The sequence below is a fragment of the Gigantopelta aegis genome, chromosome 4, assembly GCF_016097555.1.
Source record: "Gigantopelta aegis isolate Gae_Host chromosome 4, Gae_host_genome, whole genome shotgun sequence".
Lineage (NCBI taxonomy): Eukaryota > Metazoa > Mollusca > Gastropoda > Neomphalida > Peltospiridae > Gigantopelta > Gigantopelta aegis.
This window is the reverse complement of record NC_054702.1, coordinates 48934263-48948471: the sequence shown is the minus strand read 5'-3', so window position 1 is coordinate 48948471 and position 14209 is coordinate 48934263. Positions and strand designations below refer to the sequence as shown.

Here is a 14209-nt window from a genome sequence, read left to right as displayed (position 1 = left end):
CCAAACTAAGGAGCATGGAACACCATTTATATTTATCTTATTTACATAATCTAAATTAACCTGAAACAAACTATAATAGGAAGTGTTTGTTGTCTAGAACTTATGAAAAGTCGGATCTGTTGCCTGTTTGTTGTTTCTGTGAACAGTAGCGACAGAAGTGGTTATTTTAATGTTTGCTGCACACTTATGTGCTGTCATGCAGGCCAGTAAAAAAAAAAAAAATGGAGGGGAGGGAGGGCCACTAAAAAACCACTCATTACTCAAGTTTAAAAATATATATTTAATTTTTAACTTTCAGTAGTAACTATAGCAGTGAATCAAATATTTTTAAAGAAATAATTTAACTTTAAAATGTAACACAAATGCTTACGTAGTTGCACAAACTTAGGTGCCACCAGTGTACATTTTGTGTTACTTCTGAGTATAGTGAGGACATTTTTGAGTGCAATAATGTAATATATAACAATATGAGAGACTGAGGTAAAGGGTTGGAAATACTAAACATTATTTTTGAGTTATTTTTCAGCTATTACAGTACTGTAGTTTATTGAGCAACGTTTACAGGGGGTGACATGCACTCGGGGACAATTATCGGGGGGAAAAACAGAAAATAAAATTTGCTTAAGCAGGGGATTGAGCAAGCGATTATTATTATTATTTATTTTATTTATTTTCTGGGGGGGAGGAGGGGGAAGCGAGGGTTAGTTTGTTGTTTAATTTGTTGTGGTTTTTTGTTTGTTTGTTTGTTTTTGTTTAGTTTTTTTTCATAGCTCCGTACACAGTACCACTGCAGACGCGTGTGCAGGGATTTTAGTATGGGCAGGGTGTCTACATGGAGGCAAGCGAAATTTATGGTGAGGGATTGAGACATATTTAACGAAAAAGGTATCACAAAAAAAAAATTGCTTGTGCATGGAGATGGGTATGTGCCTTCACTGACAAAAAACATTGTGGCACGATCATTTTTGCTTAATACAAAACATAATGTCCTGCATTACTAGAAAATGAAGCCTTGTCTGTTTACATTGATTAAAATGTTGTTTCAATAAAATTTACCTCATTGACCTCATTAATGTACATCTAATTTTGAATGTAAAAATATGGCTTGTGCCCCCTTTCGTATATATATATTATCTGCAGGCATTTTAAAATATTATAGAAGTTTCTCAATTATACCATTCCTATACTGGTAGTGATTGGTCACCACTTCGAGTGTAGTTGGTGATGCACTAGCAATTTGCTTCCAGTTGCTTACAATTAAACAGCCTGCTATATGTAATACATTTCGTAGTTAATATATAATTTAAAATAGTAATAATAATAATAATACTTCTGAGAATGAGAAACAGCCCAATGGGCCTACCGTCAAGAATCAATTCTAGATATATTGTGCATCAGGCGAGTACTGTACCACTGAGCAGTCATGCCCCATACATGTACTTAAACAAGCTTTAAAACCATATACAGCGAAACCTCTGAAGATCGGACCCTCTGTAAACTGGAATTCCCTCAAAACCGGACATTTTACAAAGTCCCTTTTTAAAAACCAGGACAGAACGTAACCTCTCTAAACCAGATTCCTATTAAAACTGGACATTTTTCTTGGTCCCATGGGTGTCCAGTTTAGAGGGGTTTCACTGTATTTCCTAATTATCTTGCTGATGGTCAGTCTTAAACATAATTTGTCCAAACTGATCCATTTTAAAGTTGCTGTGTCACTTACTAATATAAAAATACAACTTAATTTGACAACTATGATAGTACTGCCAATGTCATTCAGAAATAATTTTCACCATTTTGAAATATATATTAGAAAATTCATTATCAAAAGAGAAAAAAAAAGAACAAGAAAAGAAGAGAAAGATGGGACAATGTAGAACTACATAAAACTGAACAGTTCATAGGGCAGTATGAAATATTGGTGTATGAGATAAATGGCATACGCAGCAATTGTTGCCATGAGTATAAACCCATTCAGAGAATGCTACTGATTATGCTAATCTAGGTTTGTTGGAGGTTGATGTCTTTTATTGTCCATTATCAGAAAAATGCATTTGCATATGACCTACAACTGGGCCCATTAGAGATTAAAAGGAGATCACAATATCTATCCTATGTTTCAGCAGCTTTAAAAATCTTAACATACCAGTATACAAAGTTTGTTTGTTTTATTTTAACGCCGCCGCTAGAGCACATTGATTTTTTATCTTATCATCGGCTATTGGACGTCAAACATATGGTCATTCTGACACTGTTTTTAGAGGAAACCCGCTGTCACCACATAGGCTACTCTTTTTACGACAGGCAGCAAGGGATCTTTTATTTGCGCTTCCCACAGGCAGGATAGCACAAACCATGGCCTTTGTTGAACCAGTTATGGATCACTGGTCGGTGCAAGTGGTTTACACCTACCCATTGAGCCTTACCAGTATACAAATGCTTTTATTTAAAAAAAATTCTGTCTACTATTTTTTTTGGCTTCGGCTGAATTTCAATACCACTTAACAAGTGACACGTACTCCAAGAAATGGCCAAAGATTAGCATAGCAGACCAATTATCTAAATCAATGATACATAGCTGGCCTGATATAATCAGTATTTATTGCTTCCACATTAATGAATTCTCAAGTACACAGTGTAACACAGTACTTAAAGAATACTGTAAACCGTGAAAAAAATGCGTGCGTATAAATTTCACGTTGTTCGCGTCCAACCTTATGTCGTGAAATTAATACGCACTCACTATTTTCCAGTTTGAAGTGTGCTTAAAGTAATTTGTTTTGTTTCAAATATTTTACTGAGGATAAAATTCACAAAAAGATTCACTCAACAGGCACAGCCTATACACAAGCTCTCCTTGATGGCGACTAATCGTTAATTGTTTTATGTAACTTCAATCGATGGCGACTAATCGTTTATTGTTTTATCTACCAAAGGGTGTTAACAGTTAACAACTGAAGCTGCGAGTTGTGATTCTAATACAGTTGAGGTGGGTAGGGCCTAATCCCCTCTATAGACTCTGTACCAGGCACAATTGCTTGATTTACAGACAGTAACTTTATAACAATTACAGTGAGCTGTCTTTATCCACTGTCAACGGTCGTTCGTGAAATTTACACATCGTGAACATGTGCTAAGGTATACATTCGCGAAAAAAACACGTCGCTTTATTAATACGGTTTACAGTATATAATTCATATGGTGTAACAAATTTAAATATGCATGAAATATAAGTAGGTTTTCGTTGATTAAAAAATTCTTAATCGGAATATTAGGCCACATCCTACTTGGTAGATGTAGATGTGATAAATGATAATCTGTTTGGCAAGATGAACTGTACTTCCTTGTGCCTTTTTCCATTTCCTTTCATTTCCTCAATATTGGATTTTAATAAATTATCCATTGATGTGTCAGTCAGCTTGGCCGACAAATGTAGATAAATAAAGATGATTATAACAAACTCAACCACTTATCTGGCCAGTACGAACATGACAGTCCACAAGACAATCTTGCATGGCCAAACCAAACATAATTCAACAGCTAATTTTGCCAATCCTGCCATTAATTGATAAAACATATGTCTAAATTTCTCTACTATTATTGAATTTAACTGGTAATTTGTGATAAACCAAACAAATTTTAGCACTCCTCTGTAATTAAACAGTTAATTTTGTCAATTCTGCCTGTCTAATCAATAAAGAGATTTTTAACCACAATTTGGAATAAATTTCTCAAATACTGTAACTGTTTGTTAAAATCTATACTCTTCAAAAAAAAAGAAGAAACTTGACATTGATTTTCAAAGTTTAATTTAAAAAATGGTAAACATGATACAAGCAACCAAAGATCAAGACGCCATGGGAAGCGGATTACTTTGTACCTGTCCGAAACAGTAGGTCTGGGAATCCACCTAAAACATGTACACAGGCATATGTGTGACATAGGGATGGCAAAATGTCAGTATAGGTTATGACCACCACAAACGCTGATGACAGCTTGACAACGGCGATGCATGGAAGCAATCAAACGTTGTACAAGTTGTGGAATGTTCTGCCACTCATGCTGCAGTGCTGTAAGAAGTTGCGGAAGTATACGTCTGGAGTGGTGGATTCCTCCGGCGCACACACTGATCCAGTGCATCCCATAGATGTTCTTTTGGGTTTAAATCCGGTAAACGGGCAGGCCAAGGTAATGTCTGGACGTTATGGCACTGCAGAAACTCCTGACTAACACATGCAACATGTGGTCTGGCATTGTCATGCTGAAACATTCCACTGTTGATATTCATGTGCAGAATGATATGATGCTGCAGGATCTCGTCTCGATATCTGATGCCCATCAGTGCATCTGCCACATGCACAAGAGCCGTCCTACCACCATGATGGATTTCTGCCCACACCATGACACTGCCACCACCAAAACAGTCGACTTGTTGCATGCAGTTTGGAGCATAACGTTCCCCTCGACGTCTATATAGAGATGTGTGCATCCATCAGCACGTGACAGGAAAAAACAAGACTTATCTGAGATAAAAACAGTCCTCCACCTGGCACATGTCCATCTCACCCTCTGCTGGCACTACTGCAGACACTCCACTAAGTGACATGGGGTCAAAACATTATGTCACACTGGTCTTCTAGGGAAAATTCCTGCCTCCCTTAGCTGAATACAAACTGTCTGGTCAGAAATTCTGCGTAGTCCAGGGATTTGTGTCGCTGTGGTTGTTGCTGTTGTGATTCTATTTCAAAGATTGCATACCTGGATGTATCGATCTTGAGCGGCGGTGGTTACTCTGGGACGACCTGACCTTGGCCTGTCATGAACACTTTGAATGGTGTTATACTGTGCCCATAAAGCAGAGATGGTCTGTCTGGAGACAACAAAGTGCCTTGCCACATCTTGTTGAGTTGCTCCTGCTTGCAATCTGCCAATGGCATTATTGCGTTGAGCTGACATCAATCTTGGCATTATTGCTTTACCTACAGTGTTGTTATGCGGTCTATTTGAATCACTGCTGATGTGGCCTTTTATGCCCCACCAACTGAGGGTTTGGCATGCAAAGTTACAGAACTTCATGATGCACATGCTTTTCTGAGGATTGCACTTTTGCGTTTCAGTACAAACGTTGACTATGGCTACATTTATGCGAAACGAACGTGTTTTATAGTGTTTTTGGGTTACCATTCCCTCACTTACTTGATTGTTTTTACAATGTCTTTGATTCTGTAAAAATAATCCAATAGCATTATTTTTACCAATATCAAGTTTCTTTTTTTGAAGAGTATATATTTTGTCATAAACCAAACACACGATTTTAGCCAATTAAACCAGTCAGTATCAAACTACTGCATACCAATCATCCAAATTCCTGCTGTAACAAATATTATTACCGTATATATAATTATTTCACTTCACTATTTAGATCAGCTGAACGAGATTGTACATGAGGTTGAAGCAAGATCAGAAACTGTTATGAGAAATAACGTTAGCACCAACTATTTAAGCACAGAATATGGATTTTTGACAAATCTGTCTGCAGTACAAGCTACACAAACTACCTCTGCCTCTCTTGACCAAGATGTGTAAACATGCTCCTGACTAATGAAGGCTAGTGGAATGAAAATGTTTACTGATAAAGGGAAAAACATGACAAGTAGATCCAGCTTAATTAAAATAGTTATCATACATGTAGTTGCATGTAACTTATTTTTATCTGACAACAATATCGAAAATGATCCTTAATCAGGTTTTATAGAAATGATGTAAATAATTTTAAGACAAGATAAAATGTCCATGTTTTAAAACAAGAAAAAAAGTCCAAGAAAATAGTATGTTATCGTTGTTAGTACATTGTATAAGACAAATGATTTTTACTGATTTATTCTTATTATAGATTTTATTTTTTAATAATTAAATTCCTGTTACATTCATTACAATTTAACGTCATCCCATTGGTCCAGCCGTAGCAATACGAATTTGTTTATTTCTCGATAAACATAAAAATAAAATGGTCAAGGAATGTCCTTTATTGTTTAAGAATGGAAAAAAAAATTCAATATGAACTTTTAGTGTAATATTATTAGTAAGTATGTTTTAAAGTTAATTATAAGGATTGTCTGTTATTTCTGTTCTGTTGATAAGGGTATAATTAAATTTACTTTGCCTCTATACCGCGTACACTTTACGACAATCTGATGCTCACTTTTTTTTGTTCAAATCTTGATGAACCGAAAATATGTGAGCCACACCTACTACCCTCCCCACACCCTGGCTGACTCACACTACTTTTGTGCATCAAGCCAGACTATTCAAGTAACCATATTTATAGTCCATCCAATCATTCTATAAAAAAATGTAATAATTTCAGTTTTGTAAAAGTGTTTTGAAAATAACAAAAACATACAATTTTTGTGTACAATTTACAAATCAATCAGCTCAAAAATAAATAACTTGTAGTAAATTTCATATTATGAAAAAAGGTGTTTCCTGTAGGACGAACTGTAGATATTTTGAAAAAACACATGTGAAAGAAACAAAAACAATAATATTGCGACAGATACCATGTATTATTTAATTAATAGTACACATTTTGTTACACCATGAATGAACAGAAAATGCTATAGCTGAGTAGATATGTATACGCATTGATTAAAAAAAACTCCCGTCATTGCTAATGGAATGACTCTGTCGGTGGCCAAAGAAATGTAGGAAACTTCACGCCTGAAACTTACTTGTACAGATGTCGGCAGAAAATAAATGGTTCCCTCGACAGTGTAAATATTTGACACGTTCCCTTCATTCACATTCAATAATATATAAACTAAACATGAATCAGATAATTCCTTCCAATAATGATCCATAAAAATGCACACAACAGCTAGCTAGAAGAAATGGCATTGATTATTAAAATTACGTCATTTACCAAATGATGTCATTTAAAAATCACCGGATTCAAATAATAGCGAATGAACGTTTGCATCCTTACATGACATATATGCACATATCAATGAAGTTTATACAAACACTACTACAGGCGTATTTAAAGCTAAACAAAATAAATTCAGTTATGTTTAGTTAAAGTATGCATATCAATTTAATTATAAGCTTTGACTGTAATAATTTTTTGGTTCATGCAAGTATGAACCAAAAAACCAATGTGCACAGTTTTGTATAACCTTCTATGCAGAGTCATACATGTGCACGTTGTTTTTTTGGTTCATATTTGCATGAACCAAAAAATAATTGCGGTCAATTCTTAAATGAACAAAAAAAAACATTAGCACTGTTTCAGTTTGCAGATGATTTTTTTGGTTCATACCCCGATGAATGTAAAAGAAATAATTACAGACAATCCTTAAAATAATGATTGAAAAGAAACAATTTTAATTAAAAGTGTTTGTACAGAGAATAAAAAATACTGACTGTATTCTAAAAGCAAACAAATTTGTTAACATAGATTTACAATTTTTAAAATTTTATTAACAATAAATCAAATATAATTGACTTCACATGGTGGTATTGGTGATGGGGTACAGCTATGACATATTTTGACTTTCAGTACTCACATCACTGGACATTTTCGTGGTTCCTGTGCCAGACAAAGCCTCAGTGCTTTCAGATGGTGACCCTCCTGATGCCGATGGTTCTGTGACGAGTTCTCCTGTAGCTGAAGGTTCCTTCTGGAAGGCCTTGTTTTCATATGTAAGCAGATCATCAATTTCTATAAGTGGACCAGATCCTGCCTTTTCAGTCTGCAGTTCCTGGTCACCCTCTTCGTCTGCACTCAAAGGCGGAGAAACAGTGCCTGCCACATTCACACCTTTCTCAGCTAATGAGGCAGACTCTTCTTTCTGCAAATTACCTACAAGGAGAATAACAAGAAAAAGCTAGAACTATAAACTAATTAGACTAGCATCATTTCATAAAGAAAACATAATGACACAATCTGCTCACAGATACTCCACAAAAAACACAAAAACTTCAGATTCAGTGTAATATTTCATCTGTAAACAAGAATATAATACCAAAATATCCACACTGATCAGCTATGGTAAGAAAGCAATAAACAATATGACTGCCAACAACCATTTATTATACATTCTGTTTTTCAAAATGATACCCCAAAAACTGCATACAGAATTGTTACATCCATGGAACTATTATGTTTTTGCTGATTTCAGTCTTAAATTAACATTAACTAGAGACTGTTAAGAGTGCAATGATGCAGTTACATCCAGTATCACATAATATTACAATAACTGGGCCAGATTAATCTTAATTAGATACCAATACAATTGCCTGAATATAAATGGTTTTGTCTAGTGACCAATAAGCATTAAAGATTCATATAACATGAGCCTGAAAAGTTGCCCATGGCTGTACATTTACATGTCAAGAACACACAGAGCTCTGGGAAATTCTGATCATGTCCCAAGAGAATTCATGCAGATTGGAATTCATGGAGTTTGCAATTCAAGCAGACTGGATTTATTTGATGTGACAAAGACAGGTGCTATATCTGCACAGTGATGTATGACTAGTGTCACACTCTAATGACAATACAATTTCAACTACCAAGCAATGAAACTTGTGAGGGATGGAATGGCAGATGAGGAAGTCAAGGAGTGCAAGCATGAAAATTTAAATTATAGGAGTCTGTATAATGCTGTATAAATAAAGACATACATCTATAAAAACAATGGTAAAATCTAGAATATGGCAATGGTTTAATTCAGTCAGGAAAGTGCTCACCAAACTGGGTTTTCCCGTCCCAACCAGAGCCCCATGACTGATATATCAAAGCACTGTATGTGCTGTTTGGTCTGTCCCGAGAAAGTGAATATAAGCGATCACTTGCTGCTAATGGAAAATGCTCAGGTTTCCTCTAAGACTATGTTAGAATGATCAAATGCCTTGACTTGACTTGAAGTTTTTAACATGCTCCTATACCACGAAGGTTTCAAGCATGTCTATCCCGAGTCCTGTCTCTGGATGCCAGTGGCTTGACTCGGGACAGATGATCAAATGCTTGGCATCCAATAACCAGACTGCAGTCATTAATAAGTCAATGTGCTGTAACTTTTCTCGGACAGTATTTCTTTTTTTTAAAAGGGCTATCATGAAAGTGACACCAAAAACGAATACATAAAATTACTTGTATTAGTTGTAATGGACTGAAAATACAGAATAGTTTTTATGAATAATATAGATGACATTAAATGAGTGGCCATTTTATACCATTTATTTTTCAATAAGTTGTTTCAAAACATAATTAATGAGCAAAAGTTCCAGATTTGTTACTGCAAATTGTCACAATGTGCTAAAATAAATATTATTACACTTTGATCTTTCTTACAGATGGGTGATAAAATTAAAATTATATTAAATTCACTCTCATGCACTTAATACCATTATCATTTTACTCAAGAAATAATTTCCACATAATGTTCCTTCATGAGCTTGTAAAATTTTGTCCATTAAGCATGTTACTGTGATATTTTTCTAAATGTCAGTTCTTTCATATACACTGTTGAAATCCTGCTTGCAATTCCTGTCCACATCAAAGTAAGACGGTACATGACTTCTATTACACTCTCAGCCAATAATGACATTAAGTGTTCTATGGACCTAAAGAACACTTCATCAAAACAGCAAGTTAAACTAGACATCTGTCAACAGGATAATTATATATATGGAAATGAATGTCATTAAAAGGGGCAAGTACACTTCCAACTCTCCATAAATAATGATTCTTGTTCTTCAGAAAGGTTATAACTGAAAAATCACACCATTTTAAACTGAGGGATTTAAAAATGAAACTGTAATCTTAACCACTGACATAACAATGCAGTTGTTTATGGAGCTCTTTTGAATTAATAATAAAAAATTATTTAAAAAAAAAGGAAGGTAAAAATTATTTTTGTGTACAATACAATGTTATCATTAGTTAAGATCCATTAATCACAACAGGATTACATGTGTATATTTATTAACCATTTTATAATATTTTATTACTAAGTGAACAAGGTAAACATTACTGTTGGAATAAACAAGCTGGTATGGCAAATTTCAAACAATAAGAAAAACAAACCAAACAAATTATACAATTTATCACATCTGTACGATATGATGCATATAAATTAAGTGGCAGTGAATTAAATGCAGCTGCAAGTCATGAATTTAGAAAACACCACACTTCTTACAGCATATCCTTGCATGTCCTTGTATTACATATCCTTGCATAATGTTAATGAAGTTAATTAAGCTTACAGTTATAGTACACATGCTGTTGGTGAGATATGTCACAAGACTTGTCATAAGGTGTTGTTTCATTTACCAGTAATTTCATAATGTTATTTGAACCTGTATCAATGTACTGCATATTGCCTGCAGGCTAAACATTTTGAAGCAACTAAAAATACTCCTTGCAGACTATCTGACAGAACAGCTATGTGACCAGTTCTGTTTCTCCAGGCTAAAACACATGCAGGCAGTACACAATGCTAGTTTCAGACAGACTGCATAATAAAACAAAATCAAGTAAATACTAGTAAGATTTATAGTTTTTTAAAGCAATAATACAGCGAAATAAATGTTTCAAAAATTCAAATAAGATTTTAATCTAATAGATTTTTTTTCTTTTTTAACATGCATTGAAGGAAGAAATGTGGGGTTTTTTAATGACACACTCAACACATTTTAATTGCAGTTATATGAAGTCGGATATATTAGGGTGTGTTACAATAAATAACAAATTATAATGTTCTTACTAACGTGTGTGCTAGAATTCTCCTTAAAAGTAGGAAGTTGTTTGAAAAAAAGTATGTGGCTAGATCTACTGAACACAGATGTATAATGATATGCATGAAAAACATGTGGTGGTCAGGCAGCAGTTGCTGAGTAAATGCAAATACCTAATATCTGCTGTCTAGTAATGAATACTGTTAAGCACATTACAGAAGAAACTCACAACCACCAAATAGACTACTTATTCTGTAGTAGTTATGCTGCATTCTTAAATATATGCACCTTTTCCAAAAAGAGGTCAATGTGTCCAAGGGACCATTATATGCACTCTCTTATCAACATGACAGCAGGTACCATGGCATTTGATATACTAGTCATGACAGAAATAACCTATCAGGTTCACTGAAGGGATATGTCATACAACTCTGATATGAGGTGAGTGCTCTCCTTCCAGCATATGAATAGCTGTTTGCCAACCCATATAACTAACGTTTGGCTCTGCTGCTGCTGCAGACTATACGAGTTGTACTGCCAGCCACCACCCTTGTGATATATACCACCTCTCCAAGTAAAAGCCTGTAGAATTTGACCACAGTGAAATTGATTTCCACATTCAGACCATGGTCACAGGGGAACAATCAGTTGTGTGCGCAGTAAGCTGCTAAAGCAGATTTGAGATCAACCAATAGCTACCATTATTGACAAAATTATCCATGACAGGAAAATAGCATCAACTAATTGTAAGGGATTCATAACGAGATTTGACATTTTACTAAATTCTAAACCCTAGGTTATTCGAACATATATATGCCATTAATTTTCAGTCAAAATATTTCCTTAACAAACCAATTTTTTTAAGCTGCTGATAATTTTTTTTTTTATTGGAATTTGATTTTTAAGTTAGTAGAGTGCTCGCCTGAGATACTTCAGCCATATGATCGAACCACATAGGTGGACCCATTGGATATTTTCACTATCTCAACCAATGCCCCATAACTGGTATATCAAAAGCTGTGGTATGTCTTTTCGAAAGACCTCTTGCTTCTAATAAATTTGTTTTACCAAGTTTCCTCTAAAGACTGTCACCGTTACTATGCATCAGAATTGCCAAATGTTTGACACGAAATAGCCAATGATTAATCAATCAATGTGTTGTTAAACAAAACAAAATAATTAGAAAAGTTAGTTACTAGTCCATGTACATACATGTACATCACTGCATGAATAAAAGTGAGTTACTAGTCCATGTACATACATGTACATCACTGCATGAATAAAAGTGAGTTACTAGTCCATGTACATACATGTACATCACTGCATGAATAAAAGTGAGTTACTAGTCCATGTACATACATGTACATCACTGCATGAATAAAAGTGAGTTACTAGTCCATGTACATACATGTACATACATGTACATCACTGCATGAATAAAAGTGAGTTACTAGTCCATGTACATACATGTACATACATGTACATCACTGCATGAATAAAAGTGAGTTACTAGTCCATGTACATACATGTACATCACTGCATGAATAAAAGTGAGTTACTAGTCCATGTACATACATGTACATCACTGCATGAATAAAAGTGAGTTACTAGTCCATGTACATACATGTACATCACTGCATGAATAAAAGTGAGTTACTAGTCCATGTACATACATGTACATCACTGCATGAATAAAAGTGAGTTACTAGTCCATGTACATACATGTACATACATGTACATCACTGCATGAATAAAAGTGAGTTACTAGTCCATGTACATACATGTACATCACTGCATGAATAAAAGTGAGTTACTAGTCCATGTACATACATGTACATCACTGCATGAATAAAAGTGAGTTACTAGTCCATGTACATACATGTACATCACTGCATGAATAAAAGTGAGTTACTAGTCCATGTACATACATGTACATACATGTACATCACTGCATGAATAAAAGTGAGTTACTAGTCCATGTACATACATGTACATACATGTACATCACTGCATGAATAAAAGTGAGTTACTAGTCCATGTACATACATGTACATACATGTACATCACTGCATGAATAAAAGTGAGTTACTAGTCCATGTACATACATGTACATCACTGCATGAATAAAAGTGAGTTACTAGTCCATGTACATACATGTACATCACTGCATGAATAAAAGTGAGTTACTAGTCCATGTACATACATGTACATCACTGCATGAATAAAAGTGAGTTACTAGTCCATGTACATACATGTACATACATGTACACATCACTGCATGAATAAAAGTGAGTTACTAGTCCATGTACATACATGTACATACATGTACATCACTGCATGAATAAAAGTGATACATGTACATACATGTACATCACTGCATGTACATACATGTACATCACTGCATGAATAAAAGTGAGTTACTAGTCCATGTACATACATGTACATCACTGCATGAATAAAAGTGAGTTACTAGTCCATGTACATACATGTACATCACTGCATGAATAAAAGTGAGTTACTAGTCCATGTACATACATGTACATGTACATCACTGCATGAATAAAAGTGAGTTACTAGTCCATGTACATACATGTACATCACTGCATGAATAAAAGTGAGTTACTAGTCCATGTACATACATGTACATCACTGCATGAATAAAAGTGAGTTACTAGTCCATGTACATACATGTACATACATGTACATCACTGCATGAATAAAAGTGAGTTACTAGTCCATGTACATACATGTACATCACTGCATGAATAAAAGTGAGTTACTAGTCCATGTACATACATGTACATCACTGCATGAATAAAAGTGAGTTACTAGTCCATGTACATACATGTACATCACTGCATGAATAAAAGTGAGTTACTAGTCCATGTACATACATGTACATCACTGCATGAATAAAAGTGAGTTACTAGTCCATGTACATACATGTACATCACTGCATGAATAAAAGTGAGTTACTAGTCCATGTACATACATGTACATACATGTACATCACTGCATGAATAAAAGTGAGTTACTAGTCCATGTACATACATGTACATCACTGCATGAATAAAAGTGAGTTACTAGTCCATGTACATACATGTACATCACTGCATGAATAAAAGTGAGTTACTAGTCCATGTACATACATGTACATCACTGCATGAATAAAAGTGAGTTACTAGTCCATGTACATACATGTACATCACTGCATGAATAAAAGTGAGTTACTAGTCCATGTACATACATGTACATCACTGCATGAATAAAAGTGAGTTACTAGTCCATGTACATACATGTACATCACTGCATGAATAAAAGTGAGTTACTAGTCCATGTACATACATGTACATCACTGCATGAATAAAAGTGAGTTACTAGTCCATGTACATACATGTACATACATGTACATCACTGCATGAATAAAAGTGAGTTACTAGTCCATGTACATACATGTACATCACTGCAT

At 34.7% G+C, this 14209-nt stretch overlaps 1 protein-coding gene across 6 annotated transcripts in view; it reads right to left on the bottom strand.

Annotated features, from left to right (window-relative positions):
* The window catches only part of LOC121370650 (synaptotagmin-14-like), a 119135-nt gene that overhangs the window by 17215 nt on the left and 87711 nt on the right, over nucleotides 1-14209 (bottom strand). For all 6 annotated transcript variants that reach the window (XM_041496030.1, XM_041496032.1, XM_041496033.1 and 3 more), the window contains one exon: nucleotides 7566-7861. In XM_041496030.1, the coding sequence (XP_041351964.1) occupies nucleotides 7566-7861 (296 nt within the window). The remainder of the gene's footprint in view (nucleotides 1-7565; nucleotides 7862-14209) is intronic.